Genomic DNA, 21,646 nt, shown 5'->3' with positions numbered 1-21,646 from the left:
AGTTAGTATACAAACACTTGCTTTGGACAGTTTTTTTGGGAATGCCATTTTGGGATGTGAAATATATCTGTTTTGCATATTATGTTTTTCGGCAAGTGCTAAAATTTCATGCCTCATTCTCACTTAAGTTTACTTATTTAGAATTATTGAGGGTCTCAATCTTAAATAAGACATATTTTTGCTTATAGTTATTCTAAATCATAAATAATCATCTTCCTCGGAGGTCTGTGAGGTTGGTTTTCCACAATCTTTTTTAAAAGACTTACTAAAAATGTGGGGCTGGAAGTATAACTCAGTGGTAGTGTTATTAGTCAGCTCAGGTGGTTTTGTTCATGTGTATGTGCATGTGATGTGATGTGGTATATGTGTGTATGTGTTATAGGTTTTGAACTCGGGGCTATGTGCTTGTTAGGCAGGTGCTCTACTACTTTTTTTTTTTGTGGTACTGGAGTTTGAACTCGGGGCTCACACCTTGAGCCACTCCATCAAGCCCTTTTTTGTGATGGATTTTTTTTGAGATAGGGTCTCCACAACTGTTTGCCCTGGCTGACTTTGATCCTCCTCATCTCTGCCTCCTGAGAGCTAGGATTACATGCGTGAGCCACCTGCTCCAGCCTGCAAGTTCTTTTTGCTCTGGTTATTTTGGAGATAGTGTCTTGCCTTTTGCCCAGGCCAGCCTGGCCCATCCTTCTATTTTATGCTTCCCACTGTTGCTGGAATGACAGGTATGTGCCCCCACGCCCAGCTTTTTTCTGTTGAGATGGGGTCTCACAAACTTTATTATTGTGGAGCTGGCCTGGAACTGTGATCCTCCTCATCTTAGTCTCTTCAGTAACTAGGATTACAGGTGTGAGCCACTGATGCCTGGCTCAGCTGCGGGTACTTTTGCTCAGTTTGGATAGAGATCATGAGTAGGCAAAGTGCATTTCCCTTAGTGACAGCTGCTCTCTTGAGCTTTGAGTGCCATGACCGTCGGCTCTTGTTTCAGTTCTTAATGCTAACTTGTGACCTGAGTGCCAGCGTGCAGATCCAGCCATTCTGTGGCACTGCAGCAGACAGATAGTAGTGCTCCCTGCTTCCGGAACTATTCCAACAGGGACGGCCAGTTGTTCTCTGTAGCTCTTCACAGTTCTTCAGCTCTGTGCAGTTCTTTGCCTTCTGTAGTCATTGTACCAGTCTGCTCTCAGGAACTCTTCAGCTTTCCTGTAGCTGCTAGGTGTGCTTGGGACTAGCAGTCCCTCATGTTATCTGCTCTTCTATAATCGCAAATCAGGAGTAGGTAATAAAACCACTCAAAGAAAGCTTTTTGGAAGCTTTATTGGGGCCTACACCACGCAGCAAGGGGTCAGTACACTGGAGGGAGGCCTCCTAGACCAACCTGATGAGAGTGAGTGGAGGGCTGCTTATATAGATGGCCACCCGTGTTCAGTTTCCTATCTGCTAACCACAAGCTTTTTGCCTAGTAACACCAGTTGCAGGAGTACTGCCTGTGATTGTCATAGATGGAGCGGTGGTGCTGTTCCTTAACCTGAGTAGGTTCTTTTGCAAGGTGGTTGGAGACATCTGGAGTGGATGTAGGGCAGTGTTATTTGGGGATCATCTGAAGCTAAAGCAAAGTTTTTTGGAGCACAGGGTCTCAACACAACAGTTGTTAATGTCTGGAACTGCAGCAGCTGCTTCTGTGGCAGCCATGATAGTTGTAGAGGTCTCCCATGGCCAGAGCAAAGTCTGAGTAGCCATTGGCCATTTAAAGTAGCCGAAGTTGACATGATCACCAAAGAAGTGGTTGCTTGATTCTGTGGCTTTTGCAGAAGTGGTGAGGTCAAAGTTGCAATTGCCACCTTTGCTGGAACTTCAGGAGCAGCAGCAATGTCACAGCCCAGTTAAACTCAGGTGGTGAGGATGACAATAATAGCAATATAGCCTCCATCTCTGTCTGGCCTGATATAGTTGCTGAGTCAGTCCCCGTCCCCCCCTCGTTTGTGGGCGGGAATTGACAGCTGACAGTTAAACCACTGTGTGTGTGTGTGTGTGTGTGTGTGTGTGTGTGTGTGTGTGTGTGTGTGTGTGTGTGTGTGTGTTATGTGGGCAGGAATTGACAGCACAGTCAAGCCACTGAGCTGTTTATCTCAACAATCCCTGACAACTTCAGTTGTTTAAAAAGAAAAATAAAAAATTAAGAAGTGCTTGTAACCAAGATCCAAGGTAAAATTAACATAATTTCCTAGTAAACTGTCTAGTACTTAACCCTTAGCCAAATGCCCTTCAAGAAGTTTGAGTGTGTGCTTAGCTCCCAGGAAGTCCTGAGTTAGATTCCCTCTTCCCTCAACCCCTTCCCCCCCAAAAAACCCCATTGTTTACTGTTTTGTTTTTGTATTTTTGGTGGACATTACATAGTTGGTTCCTATCATTAAAGTAAAATTGGGGCAGGACATGCTGAACTAGAGCAGAAACTGCACAAAAGTAACTTTAACCCTTTGTGATACTTCAGTTTAGTTCAATCAACAGATTTCTCTAGTACCATCAACAAATTAACCTAAAATATAAATTTTATAAGTGTATAGAACTACAGTTGAGCCAGGCGTGGTGGCTCATGCTTGTAATCCTAGCACTGGGTAAAGCAAGGCAAGAATATCTTGAGTTTGAATTTCAGGCCAGCATGGGCTACCTAGTAGGTTCAAGGCCAGTCTGGGCTATATAGGGAGATCCTGGCTCAACAACAACAAAACAAACAAGCTGCAGCTGAAAGGCTGTTTCAGAGTACCAACAATGTGTTTTATTATAAAAATGTTCACTGAATCAGCTCGATAATGGAATTATCTGAAGATATTTCAAGATCTAAATTTTATACTACACCTTATCTGGGGGGTGTGTGTGCATGTATATCTCTGTGTGCAAGGCTACATTGATTTGGTTGTAAAGACATAGTTAACATTGTTGAAGCTGTTTTCTTCATTTCTAATTTTTTCCTTGAAGCCAGTCAACAAAGCATTAACCCAAGTAGTTAATTTAGGTTGAATATATTGAATAAAATATTGACAGGCCACAGTGATAGATAAAGTGCCACATTTTAAACATACATGATCTAGTAGTGCAGCAGCCATGTGTGTTATCAAATGAACTTTACATTCCAGCTGAAAGATCTACTTAAGTCTGTGTGGGGATATATAATAATATAGTTCTATTTCCCCATTCATTTAAAAAACAATTTGAGTTTAATCTCTTGCTTGAAAGTAAGCCATAAAGTCAAGTTATTCCTACATAAACTTTAAAAAATAATTGCTTAATGTTTTGAATTTTATTATAATTAGGAAAATGAAGTTAGGAAAGCCACATGGGAGAATAATTTGTTTCCCGAGGAATAAAAGCGGTAGAATACCTGCAACAAACCAAGCATTGGGCTTTTTCTTGCTGCTTGTTGCCTTTATTTAATTTTCACTTATATTAAATGTTTGTGTAGCACATAGCTTTGCATTACCTGTATATATTGAAAGGTTTTCACTGTAGTTGTTTCTGTGTAGCATCCTTTTGAAAATTATATGTCAAATGTAACATCCAGGGCATATATTTTAAGTTTACACACTGCTGCATAGTCTTTCAAATCTACAAGCTTAACATTTTTAGGCTTTTCAAATAGTAAAAATTTTTATTGTGTGAAGGAGGAAGGGAAGTTAGCATCATCATTAGAATCATTTTTTCCAATATCCTATTAGCTAATTCCAAGATTGTTTTATATGGTATCCACCCATTTAATTTGGCTGCAATCTTTGCTGTCATGAAAGTAAGACTGATTGTTCTGAATTACTATGTATGTGTACTTTGGCACAGTATGAAGGTACCCTTAATAACATTACCATTGTGTTTTAAACAGCTTGCAGTTGTGGTTGCAAATAAAAGGGTGAGACAGGAGAGCATGGCAGATAATGGTTCTTTTTTCATCCTTTAGTGTTTAGCAAATCTGCTCTGTACTTTTAGCCTTCTGTGTTCCTTGGACTACCCACTGTATTTTGCTTTTGTCACTGTAACTTTAGTGTGTCTACAGTTGATCACTTTGATTTTTTTTTTTTTTTTTGAGACAGGGCTTGCTATGTTGCCCAAGTTGGTCTCAAGCTCTCCTGAGCTGAAGTGAATCTTCCTGCTTCAGCCTCCTTAGTAGCTGGACTATAGTCATGGGCCATCATGCTAGAATTCTTTTCCTAGAGGCAGCAGGCAAAATGTGTGCACATTTGAGTGTCAGGGGGTGGCCATTCACCTTGGCTTTTTTCCCCCAACTTGTCTGTTTAAACACTTAAGCATTTAAATAATTTTGTGTGACTCTTGTCCTTCAATATTTATTTACTTTTGTCTGGTTTCGAAGTTTCCCTTTCCGTTGACAGTGCATATCTTTACTGAGTAATTTCTTTTTTACAAGAAGCTTTTATGGAAAAATATGGCTGGTTGGTTGAATGGCTCTGAGTGTGCCTAGAAATTCTGTGCTGACATGAGGAAAGGTTTTATTTGTGCTGTACTTCATTGTAATTATAACTATCAAGTAATGTAGGAGGAGAAAGTAAATATCCACAATGTAGAAATTAGAAAAGCTTCCTTGTTGCTTTAGCTCTGAATTATATATTTCTTATTGACCCCCTTAAGAGGACTTATTAACCTTTGTGGCAGTCTCATGTTGTTAGCATTTATTCCCATTTTACTGGTTCACAAATGGAGGATCAGAGTAAAAATAAAAAACAAGCATTTTATCTGGAATCGTGGGCATATATCTCTTAGTAGTCTGACTTCAAAGCCAGTTTTTCTTGTTTTACACACATCTTCCACTTGAAATTGCTTATTTTTAGAGTCAGATTGTCTTTCAGGAGATCCAGTGGATGGCATAAAATATTAAATGTATGAAGTAAATCAGAATTTGATATTTAAGGTATACCAAGGAACAAGAGTACCTGATTTCTCATAGCATTCACTGGTAAAATCTTGCCATTAAGGGTATAGAACTGCTGTAGTAAATTTGCATTTCATAGTAAGGTCTTTATAGCTAGGTTAATTGTCTTCATTTTACACATGATGAGACTGAGGTGTAAGATGAAAACATATTTTCTTACCTTAGAAGTATATTTTTTTCACACTGTATTAAAAGTGTTAAGTATTACTAGATTTGAGGATCAGGTTTTCAGAAGAAGTGGCTTACTGTAAACAATACCTGGTGATTTGAGGGTGAAGATACTTAAGGCAAGCAGTGTCAATTCTCCTTAGTTCCCTTTTATTGTTTGTTTGTTGATTGATTGCATTATTGGGGTTTAATACAGGGCCTGGAGTTTGTAGGCAGGTGCTAACACTTGAGTCAGGCCGGCAGTCCTCATTGTCTTTATTTTTTATTTTTGTGGGATTGGGGTTTGAACAAATCATGGCTTCACGCTTGCAAAGCACGTACTCTACCGCTTAAGCTACGCCTCCAATCCATCTTTTTATGGTTTTTTTTTTTGGAGATGGGGTCTTTAGAACTATTTCCCTGGGCTGGTCTGGACCCTCTGTCCTCTGATCTCAGCTTCCCAAGTAGCTAGGATTATAGGCGTGAGCCACCAGTACTGGTTTCCATTGTCTTTAAGAAGAAATTGTGTAAGTTATTCCTATACCTCTTTAAATGCTTCACAATGATTTTGCTTTTAAAGCTTCAGGGGTCATTGTATTTGAATAGTAAAAAAGTTACAGTTTGTTTTTTACTAATCTGTAATGAATTTTAGCATTTCCTTCCAACCACAGCAGTATTAGCAATACCTGTGACATTGTCATCAATAGAAATTATGGATAATCCCTTATAAATGGTTGTTGCAGACATCTTGAAAATATCTTGGTCACAGTTTGGAAATTATGGATACTTAATAAACTCGTCATTAGAGCTTGTTACTTAGTACATTAAAAGGGAAAAAAGTGGCTTTGTGTAGCACAGGAAAATTGCCAGTTTGAGGTCAGCCTGGGTTACATAGCAACACCCTGTATCAAAAAAAAAAAAAAAAGGATTTAATACCATGATTTTGGAAAACAATTTTTTTTAGTATATTTAGTTTTCTTCCTGTGTGCAAATATATGTGTGTGTGTGTATGCTTTGCTCTGAAATATTTTGGGAAGAGTCTTTGCACATTGCGGCATGAATAAGGTTAAATGGCCCAGGTTGGTTCTGGTTGATGGGAAAAAAACTTACATCTCTGTGGGGGTGGGGTGGGTGCTTACTGTGTGTGGATGGGGGCTATGGTTATGTCACATTCCTCAAGTACTGAGTAAGCTGGTAGAAGCAAAATGGTGATAGTAAAAATAAATCTGTGATCATCTCTGCTTTCTTTTTAGTTTTGCTTATTTTCACCTGTATTCTGGATATACTTTTTGCAAGAATTCAGTTTGTTGTTCCATGTGAGGTATGTAGGAAAAAACCTTTTGTTTGAGGTTACCTGCTGTTAATTTTCCAAGCAGGAGGATTAGCTTGCCAAGAACAAAAGTTACCCACACAACACATGTACTGCACAAAATATTTCTGAAACACAGAAGGTCAGTTGGGAGGCTGGCTGCATGTATTACTTTAAAAATATCATGGCATTTGCTGTTAAGTTTTTGTGTGTGGTTTTTCTCTTCTCTTCCTCTCCTCTTATCTGTTCCTTTTAAGGCAGGGTGTCCCTGGACTTGAATTCCTTATGAAGCCCAGGCTGGCCTTAACTATGAGTCTCCTGTTTCAACCTCTGGAGTGCTGGGATTATAGACATGTATTGCTGTACCAAACATATATGAGATGAACATTTTTTATTTATATTTTTTTGTGGTGCTGGGGTTCAAACCCTGAGACTTATTAGTGCATGCTAGGCAAGCACAGTACCAGAGCTACCTCCTTAGCCCTTTGTTTTTCTTTCTTTTTTTTGTTGCTTGACATTTGTAATTTGTAGATTAACTGGCTATAAGAAAGGAAACACTAATAAATTTTAATATTAGTAAGAATTAAGAATATACACAAAACTCAGTAGCTGGAACCTGCAAAGAATGCTGGAGTTCTGTCCATGGTGAGCCTGTTATTCCATTTGTAATGCATTTATCTTTTGATTGGTAAGTTACAGTGAGTTTCCAGATCCTTATCAGTCATTATTAGGAGTGACTGTTTTTAATAGTGATAATGAAGCACATAACCCCAGGGGGAGACTTAGTCACTGGCAGAATTGTCAGAACCCTGAAATAGTTTGGGAAAACTCAGGATGGAAAAAAACAGAACAAAAAACATGCTGGTTTTTTTGGGGAGGGTGAGATGAGAATGGATGGAGGCTGCTAGAAACCAGAGAAACTTCCCTGAAGTCAGTGAATGTTCTAAAACCTGGAAGAAATTAGTATTATTTACCTAAAGTATTGCAGTGTTGACTACGAAGTTTTGAATAAGATTAAGTTGGTAATAGCCACTAATCTGCAAGTATGTTCTCTGTATAAATTGACAAAATTTAATTTGACTTTGAGAGGAAACATTCTGGTAGTATCTTGTTTTGGCTGCAAGTTTGAGAGAAGAATTTAAGTAGCACTTCATGTCAAAGGAATATTTTATTGGTGTTAGGACTGTCCATGAACCTACAGGGCACAAGAGTTTACTGGTTAATATTGGAGACAAGGTTATCTCTGGCATTATTAGGCAGAATGAAGGTGAGAAAGTAGACTCTACCTTTAGGTTTGTCTGTCCTTCATCAGTTTCTAAGTGCAAAAAGAATCTTTTTTTAAGTTTAGGATTTCTCCATGGCTACCTGCCTGCCAGCATCACAAACTGTAAAACCTTGTTTAGCTTTCCTTAAATCCAGAAATGATCCTATGACAAACTCTAATCAAATCAGTCTTAAGGAAATAAGTGAAAACATGTGTGGCTTCCAGTCTGTCTGCAGATTGACTCAGTTCTCCATGCTAAGCAAATTCCTTATTAAGCATTCTGTAATGCCCATCAGTGTCACCATCATCCAATCTGGAGGTGAGCAGATGTGACATTTACTATCAGAACTGTGTTTTGTTAACTCTGACCATGATAACTTTTCTAGCTAGTTAAGAATTAGTCTGAAAGCAATATAAAGATGTAAACTAAAATAAATGGTGTCCTAGTTAAAGCAGCATTATTGCATGCTACAATTTACATTTACCTACTAAAAACTTTAAATTTAGTGTTAGAATAATAAAGGTATGAAAGAAATCGAAATTATTGCCACCTTAGGACACATTTTAGAGTTATTGTTCATCATTTAAATTTCTCACAGTGGTATGTGGAAATAGTCTCTATAGTGCTTTGAAAGATGGTTGGTTTGCAGAGGGAAACCAGTGTGAAATGAGTCACCACTGAAACTGAGTATAAAGTTGAGGTATAAACTGTCGGGGTACCCCTCTTGTCCTGAGATGAGTCAGATTGAGTATCATGACATAGAAACTACTACTTTCACGTAGTAGTTGGAGTTAAAAATGATTTGGAATATCAGTCCTAATCATATGTTACATTTTTATATAAGGAATAATTGGGAAATTACAATAAATGAAATAAAAACTTATTTTGGGGAAAATGATTAATCTGAAATAGGAATTATGAACTAAGCCAGTTTTGAAATTTGCTATTTTTATGTTTTTATTTTGTAAAGTATTAAATGCATATAGTTTAGCCAATAGCTGTATAAGTTACTATCCCCAGGAATATTTTTTGTTCCCTATTCTCTGATGTGTATCCATAATTTTGCTTAGATTATTATTTAGTGTTTACACATAAGACTGAAAAACTAGTCAGGAGTGATGGTGCATGCCTGGAATCCGAGCTACTTGGGATAGGGGGATTGCAGTTTGAAACCAGTCTGGACAAAAAAGTTAGCAAGATCCTATCAAAAAACAAGAGGGCATTGTGGTACACAGCTATAAAACTGGCTGTAATCCTAGCAACTCAGGAGTCAGAGGAAGATCTTGATCCAAGGCTAACACTAAGCAAAAGCTTACCTATAAACAAAATTAAAATCAGGAAGGGCTGATAGTGAGCAAAGCTTGAGGTCCTGAGTTCAAAGGAAGAAAAACCTGAAAGTGCTGTTTATAATTACATCATGTGTAATTCTGTGACCACTTGTTACTTTCTTTACTTTCTTGTTAATTTTTTGTTACTGTAGTTCAGATTGCAGCTTGTTCACCTTTCCTTTCGGGAGTACTTAAGAGTATCTAATAGCTTCATATGCCTGAAGATGCATTTCCATGCGGACCTTGCCTACTGTTTCTGTGCTTAGCTACTGTCCTCAGACTTGGCTCTACTACCATCTTGGCAATACTCTCTTTGTGTTGTATCTCTTGTTTTTTAGAACTGACATCTTTTTTTCTTAGTTTAGTTTTTTTGCTTTTTATCTTACTTTATTTTGCAGTGCTGGGGATCGAACCCAGGGCCCAAGCTAGGTAAGTGCTATACTGTGCTGAGCTACATCCCCAGCCCAGTGTAGTCTTTTATTATGGCAGAACATGCTCTCCTAGTCCCTGCCTGAGAAAGGATTCATGTGATACCTTTGTAGGAGAGTTTTAAATCCACTGTATTTTTTCTGAAGGTTTGATTAATTTCAGTCTATGAAATAAACTGACAGTAGACCAATAATAGCAACAATAATATAAATTTTTGCTTAAGCATGAGAGAACCCTGGACATTTAATATGTGACCCAAAGGAGGGGTAAGAGGACTAAATCTTACATAGAGCTTAACAAAGGGATAGAGACTTGGACTTCTAGGGGTAAAGGGAAGGTGGAGCAGGCTATGAAAGGTTGAGGGGGGAGAATGTGCATAGTAGACAAGGGTTGTCTTGTTTGCAGATGAAGTCTCTTAGGTAATAGCCACCTTTCCTAAACTGTAAGGGCCAGGTGTCAGATCCCTAGCCAACCTCCCTCCCCCGTCCCACCCCACCTCAGAAAAAGCTGAGAAGTGAAGCAGATACAGAAGTCTGTGAGTTGTATCCACAGTTTACAGATGTAGGTAGATGTAAATTTCTTTAGAAAAACAAAAAGGGGCTGGGGGAATAAAGGAGAATGATGAAGGGAGTGAATTTAACTAAGATATTGTAAGCACTTTTGTAAATGTCACAGTGTGCCCCAGTACAACAATAATATGCTAATTTTAAAAGGCTAGCTTGTCAGAGCCATCGTTCAGTTTTCTGAGTAAGTATGCCAAAGTACTATATTTGGGGTAGGATGTTTTGCTTTCCCACACCTTTAATGTCTAAATGAACATGTCTTATTCTGTACTCTTTTTTTTTTTTTTTCAGTACTGGGGGTTGCCATGATCCTCCTATTTACATTTGTGCAGCTGGGATCATAGATGTACACCACCACTTCCAGCACCATTGAGATGGGGTCAGGCTTTTTTCCTGGACTGGCCTTTTGAACCTCAGTCCTGTGGATCTCTACCTCCTGAGTTGCTGCAATTATAGGTGCTGACAGACAGACAGAAACATACACGGGTTTGCATTTTGGGCCTTGCACTAGGTAGATGCATTACTACTTGAGCCACATCTTCAGCCATCTTTACTTTTTTTTTTTTTTAATCTTTTTGCAGTACTGTAGTTCAGACTCAGGGCTTCATACTTATAAATCAGGTGCTTTGCCTCTTGAGCCATGCCCCCAACCCTTTCTTTCCTGTCAGTTGGTTGTTTGGCTGTTTTTTTCGTAGCTCAGTGATAGATCCCTTGCTTAGTGTTTTTTGTTCCCAGTAAGGGGGTTGGTGGGGATAAGAAATTCTCTTAACTGGTTGGTTGACTGGGTTTATGGGTATAGAATTCTAGCTTGAAATATTCCTGTTTTTTGTTTAATTTTAAAGGCAAGCTTCCAGTTTTTTATTTTGTTTTTTTTTTTTTTTGACTTTTCTTCATTGCTCTGGAAGCCCAAAGCCATTTGAATTCATGACTTTTTAAAAATGTGATCAGTTATTTTGTAGATGACCATCTCTCCACCTCTTTTTCCTCCCCTTAGTTTTCTCTTGAGCTGTTGTTACTCAAATACTGAATTTTCTGGACTCGTCTTCCAATGTCTTTGTCCTTTTCTATTGAGTTTTTAATTTCTTTGTTTTTGAGATGGGGTTTCACTGTGTGCCCAGGCCGGCCTCAAACCTCTGGGCTCAAGCAGTCCTCCAGCATAAGCCTCCAGAGTAGCTGGAACGATAGGTATGTTCCACTGTGCCTGGTGAGTTTTTTATTTTTTGTTCTTTCTTTTGTTCTTGAGACAGCATCTTGCTTTGTAGGGCCACACTGACACTGAGCTTTCTAGGTAGCCCAGGTTGGCTTACAACTCAATGATTTTTCTGCCTCTGCCTTTCAAGTACTGAAATTACAAGCATTTGTTGCCACACCTTTTTGTTTTCATCTCTTGTCTTTTATACTATATAAATGCTATATGTATGACAGTTTCCTCATACTTAAGAGTGGAATTCTGATTGGAAGCTCGAAATATGCAGTTTGGGCTTATCATCTAACTGTAGCTTCACTGTTGGTAATCTGACTACACAAATTTAGTTTGAGAAAATTTCAGTGTTTTTACATTTTTTCTGTGATTTCCCCAGCGAAGTCTCTTCCAATTTCCCCTGCATAGATATGAAGGCCTGACTGTCAGCCTTTTGAGAAGGGTGTTGGTAGGTGGGGTTAAGGTCAGTGGTGTTGTAGGTGGCTCATATTAGCTCATCAGAAATTGTTAGATTTTCAGAATTGTTGGTTGCTAAATATGACAGTAATTAAAAATTATGCAGACTTAATTATATTAAAAGCTAAGATAATGAAAACTAAGAACTCATCACTTCCTAATTGTTTCATTACATTTAAAAAAAGTTACTTACCCTTTATTTTTGGCACTGGGGATTGCACCTAGGGCCTTGCACATGCTAGGCAAGTGCTCTACTGCTGAGCTGCATCCCCAGCCCTGTTTCATTACATTTTGTTATTGTGGATGCTTTTTATATCCATTTTATCTATGTGGTGAAATAGTATGCAGTGTGATACTGTGCATCTCTTTTGAACTCTTGGTTCAGGGACATCTGGTAGCTTGAAGCAGTCGTGGTAAAATACTATACCACACGAATCAGCAAATACTATGATGAGCTGCAGATTAACAAGAAAAAGGGCATGCAAGTTAGTTTTGTTTTTTTTTTTTTAAACATGCACGGGGACATCACAGGAATGAAAAGTGAGTGCCTAGTAATCCAATGAAGTTTATATACCCTTCTTCATAGGGGAGTGGTCTCAAGAGTACAATTGTTAAATCACTTTCAATTGGATTTTAATAAATCACCTTAATTGAAAAATGGGACTGTCTCAGATTATCTAGATCCATTGCCATGTTGTCATAATCCTTTCTCAGAAACTGATCTGTACATGGCTGGACATTGCCTATGAATGCATTGAAGTAGGAAATCTATAATAGGGAGAGGCCTAGTTGACATGGCTTGGAGAAAATTACGGTAGGTTTTCAAAAAGCTCACTCAGTCACTTGACCTTGTGGAGGTGGTGATTGCCTGCTTGATCAGCAACTTTAAGGTTCCTTTTCTCGGTCCTAGATGGTAATGTGGGTGGTGGGGTAGGATAACCAGGAGCTGCTGCTGCCCTGTCACTTTTTGAAATGACCTAAGCAAAATGGTAGGATGAATTTTTGGCCAAATTTATGAATATGTTCTTTATTCTGTGTACATTCTCATAGTGGATTTTTTTTAAATTTAGATAAGGTTAAGTCAAGTGTGATGATATGCCTGTAGCATTTGGGAGTTGGAGGCAGGAGAATCGTGAGTTTGAGGCCAGTTTGTGCTATAATATATAGGGGAATAGTGGAGACCCTGTCTCCACAAAAAGCTTTAAGGTGAGAATGTTTATAGTGTTGTTGTTTTTTTGGTTTTGGGGTTTGAACTCAGGACCTTACCTTGCAAGGCAGGGGCTGTACCACTTGAGTCACTCCACCATCCCTTTTTAGTGATGGGTTTTTTTGAGATGGGATCTCCTGTACTATTTGCCAGGGCTGGCTTTGAACCACAATCCTCCTGATCTCTGCCTCCTGAGTAGCTAGGATTATAGGCATAGGCAACTTGGTGCCCTGGTGAAGGTTTTAAGTACAGTCATTGTCTTTGTTAAAACTTCTATAAAAATGGTGATGTTGAGATAGCAGATGGCTTGATAAAATGGGAACTTAACAACTGTGATTAAAACATAATTAAAAATATCTTTGTGATTCACTAGAATATTTTTCCTTTGGGTTCACTATTAATGTTATGATAGTTCTCTTTTCTTTTTTTTTTTTTAGAAAACCAAAGAATAAAAAGTTGACAAAGTAATTGACCAAGGGTTTCTGGGAATTTCTTCATTCAGAGTTTTAGGACATGGACGTCATGAAGTCAGAGTCTTAAACATAATATAGTTACTTGTAAGAGCAAGGCTGATTAAGAATTTTTTGCTTGCTCTATAAGGATTTTTTTGCTTTAGTTAGTTGTCAAAAAATGATTATACTTAAACAGGAATACCCAGTCATTTAATAAAGAATAGTAGGAGGGTATTGTCCTCGAATGCCTTAAAATGGCAGGTGTTTTACACATCCACTTCCGCCCTTCTTCCCACCCAAAGTAACAGCTGCTTTTTTCTCCCCTATGTCCTTTGTACCACTGCCCAAAGTAGGCATGCATGACTTTTTTCTTGAGCTAGGCTGCAGCATTTCTAACTGGTCCCAGCGCTTAGCTGTGTGTCAAGCTCAACAGGTGTTCACCAGTTCTTCAGTGGAGAAAATGAATCAATACCTATTTCTAGACTGGCACCTCTCATGTCCATAATGCTGTGAAGGAATCTGTTGTCAGTGACATTCAGATATATACAGTTTGACCTTTCAAACACTTTTTCCCATCTGGAATTGGTTTTGAAATTATAAACTTAGGAATTTGTGAACAGAAATTTAAACACTGAAATAGATATATCCCTACTGTGCTGCCCAAATATCCAGTTTGCTGGTTAGTACATAGCACATCTATGTATTTACATAATACAAATACTTTTTAGTTTTGTTTGAAAGACACCAATAGTAGTATTCTAAAATATTGTGCTGAAGTATTTATGGAAATTCTTTGTATGTATTTTAATAAATATCCCTTTTTTGCATATCTCTTAAATTTATGGCATCTTTTTTCAAATACAAGTTTAAAATTTGTAGAGTGTCTTGTAGAAAGGAGTTACTTCCTACTGAGATTATAAAGTCGTTCTCCCATGTTTGATAGCATTGAATCTTACATTTTACTCAGTCTGCCACTTTAAAATTTTTTTCATGGTGGATTGCATCTGCCTTTTCACTTCAGATATTCAGCTTTTCAATTTATTAAGTTTATTTCCCACTTATTTGACAAGTATCTTTAATAATTTAAGATGTAGTTTTATTGAACTACTTATTTCTATCCTACTGCTATCCTCTTTGGATTACTGTAGTTTTTTAAGGTATATTTTGGGAGTTTTTCCTGCCTCAAATCTTACTGACTTCTGTTTATTTTTTACAGTTTAGATGTAAATCATGTACTATGGAATTCAGTCTTTTAAGTGTACAGTTCATTGATGTTTAGTGTTTTCACAAAGTTGCACAACCATCACCACCATCAAACCCTCGAGTGTTTTCGTCCCCCTTTCATGGAAAAAAAAAAAAAAAACAAAACACCAAACCACTGTATAACCAGTAGCAGTCACTCTATCTCTCCCCTCCTATGGTCTCTGTATATAGATTTGTCCATTCTGGACATTTTTTACAAATGGAATTATACAACAATAAACTTTTATATCTGGCTTCTTTTACTTCGTATAATGTCCTTCTCAAGGGTCCTTCATGTAGTGTGTATCAGTTTTTCATTCCCTTTTTTGGGTAGTACTAAGGGTTGAACTCAGAACTTGCTGCTTGCTAGGCAGACACTATGATTTGAGCTACTTCCCCAGTATGTTTTGATTTTTTTTTTTTGTGGTACTGGGGTTTGAACTCAGGGCTTTGCACTTACAAGGCAGGTGCTCTACCACTTGAGCCACTCGGCCAACTCTTTTTGCATTGGTTATTTTTGAGATAGGGTCTCACTTTATGCCCAGGTCTGCCTGGACATTGATCTTCCTATTTATGCTTCCCATGCATAGCTGAAATGACAGGCGTGTGTCACCATACCCAGACGTTTGTTGAGATGGGGGTCTTGAGAACTTTTTTCCCATCTGGTCTGGCCTCCAATCTTGTTCTTCCCCATCTCTGCCTCCCAAGTAGCTAGGTTTACAGGTATGAACCATCATGTCTGTCCTCATTCCTTTTTGTTTTGTTTTGTTTCATTTTGAGATGGAGTCTTGCTATGTTGCCCTGGCTGGCTCTGAACTCCTAGTGATCCTCTTGCCTCAGCTTTCTTAGTAGCTATGGCTGTGGCTTTGTTCCTTCTTACGACTGAATAATTTCCATTGTGTATATATAGCACAATTTGTTTATCCATTCGTCTGTTGATGGAAGTTCAGGATTGTTTCTACCTTTTGGCTATTATAAATAGTGTTACTATAAATTTCTGGCTAAAAGTATTTGCTCAAGTTCTTTTGGAAATAAACCTAGGAGTGAAATTGCTGAGGCATGTGGTAATTCTTTATTGTTAATTAAATTTTTAGTCTAGATTCTAAATTTTGATCTTTTAATAAGGCTGTTAACCAAATCATTTTCAATTTGATGATTTAACTTAAACTCCAGATAGCATGTAGTTTTCAAGTGAAGACAGGTCTATCTCTTATGCTATTTTAATCCCCCCCTTTTTTTTTTTTTAAAAAAATATGATGTTTGGCACTTTTGCTTTATTTCTGGCTTATAGTTCAGATGTTCTGCACCAAGCAGACTGCTCCATGATTTGGATAGTTTGGAGAACAGATATGGAGCCAGAGGGAGTTTTATTTGCTTTATTACCCATTGCCAGCCAACCCCAGGCCACTCTGTGTAGTGGTTTTTATATGGATATAGAAAAAAGTGGCATCCAGCCAAGTTATTACATCTACTGCATATAAACCCAGCCATAGTTACATAACTAATTTTCCTTGAGTAGCTACATAGCAGTAGTACCACTATTTCTAGATATGCTTTGTGTGCCTGTGTCACCAATTAACCTACACATCGTCACTTTCCCTACAGTCCACCCCTTTAGGGTAATCACTGTTCAATCTAATCTATGAGAGTGATCTTGTGAGTGACCTCTGCGAGTCCCTTGATGAGAAGGGAGGAACAGTATACCCACAGACCCCAACAACAATGTAGACTGTAACAACAAGCAACCAACAGGCAGGCACTGCCAGCTATGTTAGCAGTAATAGTGTGACATGATGATATGAGGGATGCCCACCACTTTGGGAGAGGATCTCCTGTACAAAGATCCTGTCATAAGATTTGCCTCCACGACAGGCAGTGGGTCATCAGCCACATAGTGGCTTGCCATGAGGGGATTCACATCGTAAGTCCTTAGTACACAGGGCAACCGTCAGTACAGGTAGATAATGGACCAGATGTCCATTAGATAATTATTATAGATAATGGACCAGATGAGAGCCACATTGCTCTCAATTTGACCCACTGACTACTGAGAATACTGTAACATCATACCATATGGTACCTGTGTTAGGCCGAACTGCCACTGCAGTCTATATGGCTGGTTGTCCACAGTAGGAACCATCCATACACCAGGCATCTGCTGGTATAGGGGCCTTACCATCCTCAAAAGGAATAGGTAAAGGTTTAGCATAGGCGCTCCAGAGGCTTACTAGTGTAGTACAGTGGGCCCACCACGACCTACAACTCAGATTGTAGGGACAAGCAGATAATGTCCCCCTTTGTTGTAAATGTGTCCCCAATTTAACAAAGGTGGCAGTCTGTGCTGTGCCACTGTGGAGTTTGGTCACCTAATCTTTTATGTATCCCACAATAGGATAGGTTGTCCGTTCAATCACAGGGGCAGTTCCAGTAACGGCCTCAGATGCTGACAAAGTGGCATACACTGTGGCCAGCTGCTTCTCAGTAATTGTATCTTTGTTCCCTTTCATAGTTGCGACCAAAACCAGTACTTTGCCTTTGTGCATGATATTTTCTGTAAGTTTCTGATAGGTTCTTTTTTATTAAGGTAAACCTTCCTCTATCCCTGGTTTGCTAAGAATTTTTATCAGGAATTTGTCCTTGCTATGTGTCCCTCAAAGTTCACGTATCTGAAACTTAATCTCCCATGTAATGGTGCTGAAAGGGACTTTTAAGATGTAATGAAGAGAACTTGGGGGTTTGCTCAAGTGGTAGATATTTGCCTAGCAAGCTCAAGACCCTGAGGTAAGCTCCAGTACTGCCACACACACACACACACACACACACACAAAAGTTAGGAGGCTCTGAGTGCTTTGCCCTATGAGTGAATTAATAGTTACCAGTTGGCAGTGGTTTGTGGGTATGATGGTGGTGTAGGCTTCAGTTCTTTGGTCATGTCTAAAATTAGAATATCATTTCTACAGTGGAAAAAGAGTAAGTAGGCAAAGCAAAGGAGACTTTTTTTGTGAAAAGATAGAGGTTTTTATTAAAAGTGTCAGTATGCCTCTGAAGAGATGTGGGACAGTTTGGAGAGAAAGTCCAACTTCAGTCAAACAAACCAGAATGACACATTTCAACAGACATAAGAGGAACACGCCCCTGTTCTAACGACAGGTGTATTTATGGTAGAAGCAAAGAAAAAGAATAGCACACATACACACACAAGTGCTGGCGTGCTTAGTGGTGCTTGGTGGTGCTAAGTGTTTTAACATTGGGCATTTATGGTGAAAAGTGGATTGAGGGTTTGGTTTAAATTTGCCTTAGGATAGGTGCTCCCCTTTGTTCTGGACACCTTGTACACTTTAGCCATTCTTGTTTTGACATCAGTTAGGGCTAGAAACATTGTCTTGAACACCTTTTCTTTATCTAGGGTCCTTGTGACATAGATGTTGTTCTCCTTGAGCAACAAAGGATGAGTTTCACCAGATGCTCCTTTGAAGATAGGTGTTCCTAAGATAAGTATTTTTCTTTTGTAGGTATTTCTGTGATAAAAGGAGTTATTGTACTAAAATGTTATTCTAGGGTAAGTGTCTTCAAGATATGTTTGCCCAGTTCTCAGGGCAAATAATTGTATGGACAAGTCAGAAGAGGATATTTTTTTATTGTATGCTACAGCTCAGTGAGGGAGTGTGAGACCAAAGAGAAAGGCATATATACTACTAATCAGATTATTCATTAATATGATGCTTTTCTTAGTTTCAGGCTTTTGAGTCCCATGCCTCTCTTTTCTGTGATCCATCTGCCTTGTTTTCTCCTTGAGTAACCCAATCCTCCTTCATTTTAGGGAATGCTGAGAATCTGTCTTCTTTGCCACTCATGTCTGCCTACCTGCCTACTCTGACAGTATCATTATTGCAGGAATGAGTTCCTCAAAAAGGTACATTCAGCCACATTCTCCCTTCCATACCTCCTACTATTGAGGCTGCTATAAGATGATAATATAGACTGGGTGGCTTAGAAACAATAGAAATTTGTCACAGTTCTGTTGGCTGAGAAGTCCCATATCAAGGCACCAGCATATTTGAAGTCTAGTGAAGGCCTGCTTCTTGGTGCTTGGATGACCATCTTTTCAAAAGGGAAAACAGAGTGCCCACTATTTTTGCCTTCATTGGTTCCTACTTACTTCAGTGAATTTTTCTCCCCCTTCTAGCTAGTTGCACAGGAACCTTGTGGATTCCTAATGTTCTATATTTTTGTGAGCAGTCTGAAAACCTGTTTCTTCTGGAAGATCTGTAATGCTAAGTTCTTTGATATAGTAGTGCTGTGCATGTTACAGTAGAGTTCCAACATATTTGTTTTCTTTGGTTCTCTTACTCCCTTTATATCAGTCTCCTTGTGAACTAAAGAATGTAAAATCTTGTTATTCAAAGTCAAGAAGCATACTCTTTTATATGTTTATAAATATAGTCCATAATTGGTTCTGCTGCTCCTACCTCATTTCTTTTTTTTGGTTTTCTTTTTCTTCTTTTTTAAAATTTTTAAAATTTTTCTCCCACCTCATTTCTGATAAAAACAAAGCTGTAGAATGCTTTGAATTTTCACTGAAGTGGCAAATTATCTCTGTTCATAGGGTGCTCATTGCCATGGTAACAAGAAGCCAGCTCATTCTTGAAGTGGAGCGGGTTGCTGGTCCATTGCTTTCAAAAGGATCTAAAATAATTCATGTACCTTTTTGTAAACTTGAAGCATAGCCTGCTCAGGTTGTGTATAAGAACACCCTTAGCTTACAAAAAGGACAGCTAAGAAAGATTATAGGGAAATAAAATTCCAAGTTGGGGTTCTGTCATGTTGAAAAACTTCAGAACAAATCCCAATGAGATTTTATTTCTTTCTGCCTGAGTATAATCAGGTAGCTTCCTATTGAGACTCATTACCTTCCCTTCATATTGAAGACAACTGTCAGAGAAAATCTACAGACTACAGAATTGCATGAGGCAAAAGTAAAAAGTGAGGCACAAGTGGCTCACATCTGTAATCCTAGCTACTCGGGAGGCAGAGATTAGGAAGATCTGGTTCAAGGCCAGCCCCAGTAATAACAACAGAAGACAGACCCTATTTCAAAAGCACCAAGACAAAAAGGGGCTGGTGGCTCAAGTGGTAGAACATGAGGTTCAAACTCCAGTATCACATACCCCTTCTCTCCCCACCATCCCCAAAAAAAGGAAAAAGTGATTTTTAGATTTAGGTGAAACTGACTGTATGGGGCCACAGGTGATCTTTGGTCTAAATATGTGGTGGTTAGATTTTGAAGTGACTTTTTTAGGTCTTGCTGTATGAGACATGGTGGTTTGGAACCCAAATCTTAAAGATTTTCCTTCACAGTTTGTTTAAAGCAAAAAGATCTGGGGAAGCTGGTTGGTGGGAGAGAAAAGGGATAGATCAGAATTTGAAATTTGCAACCAAAATAACTACCTTGACTTTCACAGAATGTTAAAAAACAAAACAAAACAAAAAAGACAACCTAAAATTCCCTGGTAGCTAGTAAAATGTAGAAATGTAGAAATGTTGAAATGTATCTACTCTTTTAATTTACAAATGGAATTAAAGAGTTTAGGAAAATCAAAGTGTTACTCATTGTGGATTAGCTAATTTCTTTATTGGTAGTGATGATCAGAGAAGGCATTAAATTTTATCTGGGGAACAGGAGAACTTGAGATGTGGGATAGAAAAATTTTCAATGATACAAATTTTGGAGAGGGTTTGATATTAATTAGACCATCTTGAATCCTGAAACAAATTGTTATAATTTAGGGGGAGGTGCCATTTTTGACAATTATTTGAGTCTGTAGCATAACTGGAGCCTGATAGATACAGCAGTGAGCAAAACTCAGTCTGTCCTTTTACAACTGATGTTCTAACAGAGGAAGGTACACCAACCTGGACACATGTCAGAAGGGAGGGTGGATATGCTTCAGAGAACAGGTAAGGCAAGGGTAAAAGGAACAATATTCTTTTGTGGGGACAGTGAAGGAGTGCCTCTGAGAAGACAACAGTTGAGGAAAATATAGAAGAAGCAAAAGAAGGTAAATAGCTCCCAGAAGAAGCATATCTAACAACAGCAAGTGTCAAAGCTCTGAGGTGGGATTGTGTGTGATATGTTCAAAGAAGAGCAAGAAGTCCAGTCTCTTGGTTTAGGAGAGTGAGTACAGGGAAGGGAGAAAAGTAGAAATGGGAAATAAAGGGTGGGCATCTTAGGGGAAGCTGTTGAAGGATACGGAACAGAAAATGATAAAATGGTAGAAGTTATTTTAGTTTGAGAGTACAGGAAGCAAAATGCAGGTTGTTAGGGAAAAGGCCGCTCACAAAGAAAGCTCACGAGAAAAGTCTCACGTCCAAGAGCAAAGTTTAATGGGGGCTGGGGGGGGGGGCAGGCAGGGAGATGGTGCAGCACAGACTCTGGGCCAGGCATGGCTTTTATACAAGGGGGACGTAAGACACCTAAAAAATTAGCTAGCATTTGTTGCCCTTAACGCAGAGAAACTAAAGCAGATACCTTAAAAGCAACTGAGGCCAATAGGAGAAGGGGACCAGGAACTAGAGAAAAGGTTAGATCAAAAAGAATTAACCTAGAAGGTAACACCCACGCACAGGAAATCAATGTGAGTTAATGCCCTGTATAGCTATCCTTATCTCAACCAGCAAAAACCCTTGTTCCTTCCTATTATTGCTTATACTCTCTCTACAACAAAATTAGAGATAAGGGCAAAATAGTTTCTGCTGGGTATTGAGGGAGTGGGGAGGGGAGGGGGGGGCAGGGGGGAGAAAGGACCCAAGCCTTGTATGCACATATAAATAATAAAAGAAAAAAAAAAAAGAAGAAGTTAGCGCATGCGTTGGAGTCTCCGGTAGGGGTGGGGCTGTCTTAGTGGGAATTTCTGTTAAGGGGTGGGGCTGCCATTTTTGCCACGATTCACAAAATGGCGACATTATTACTCTATCACAGGTGAAAGTGATGGTGGCTTAGAATAAGGTAGAAAGCCGTGAAGGGGGTTAGAAGTAGTTGGGTTTTGGATATATTTTGAAGGTAGACTCAATGGGATTTTCTTGTGTGGTTTGTGAGAGAAAAAAAGGGATTGAG

At 38.8% G+C, this 21,646-nt stretch overlaps 1 protein-coding gene across 4 annotated transcripts in view; it reads left to right on the top strand.

The window, feature by feature from the left end:
* Positions 1 to 21,646, top strand: part of Fbxo34 (F-box protein 34) — an 80,506-nt gene that overhangs the window by 36,973 nt on the left and 21,887 nt on the right. Inside the window, exon 2 of one of the 4 annotated variants that reach the window (XM_074067937.1) lies at positions 18,353 to 18,445. The exons of the other annotated variants lie outside the window; for them this stretch is intronic. Within the exon in view, the coding sequence (XP_073924038.1) occupies positions 18,429 to 18,445 (17 nt within the window). The 5' untranslated portion in view covers positions 18,353 to 18,428. The remainder of the gene's footprint in view (positions 1 to 18,352; positions 18,446 to 21,646) is intronic. 4 annotated transcript variants of the gene reach the window in all.

Source organism: Castor canadensis, chromosome 3 (genome assembly GCF_047511655.1).
Source record: "Castor canadensis chromosome 3, mCasCan1.hap1v2, whole genome shotgun sequence".
NCBI classification, from domain to species: domain Eukaryota; kingdom Metazoa; phylum Chordata; class Mammalia; order Rodentia; family Castoridae; genus Castor; species Castor canadensis.
This window is presented reverse-complemented; position numbering and strand designations above follow the sequence as displayed.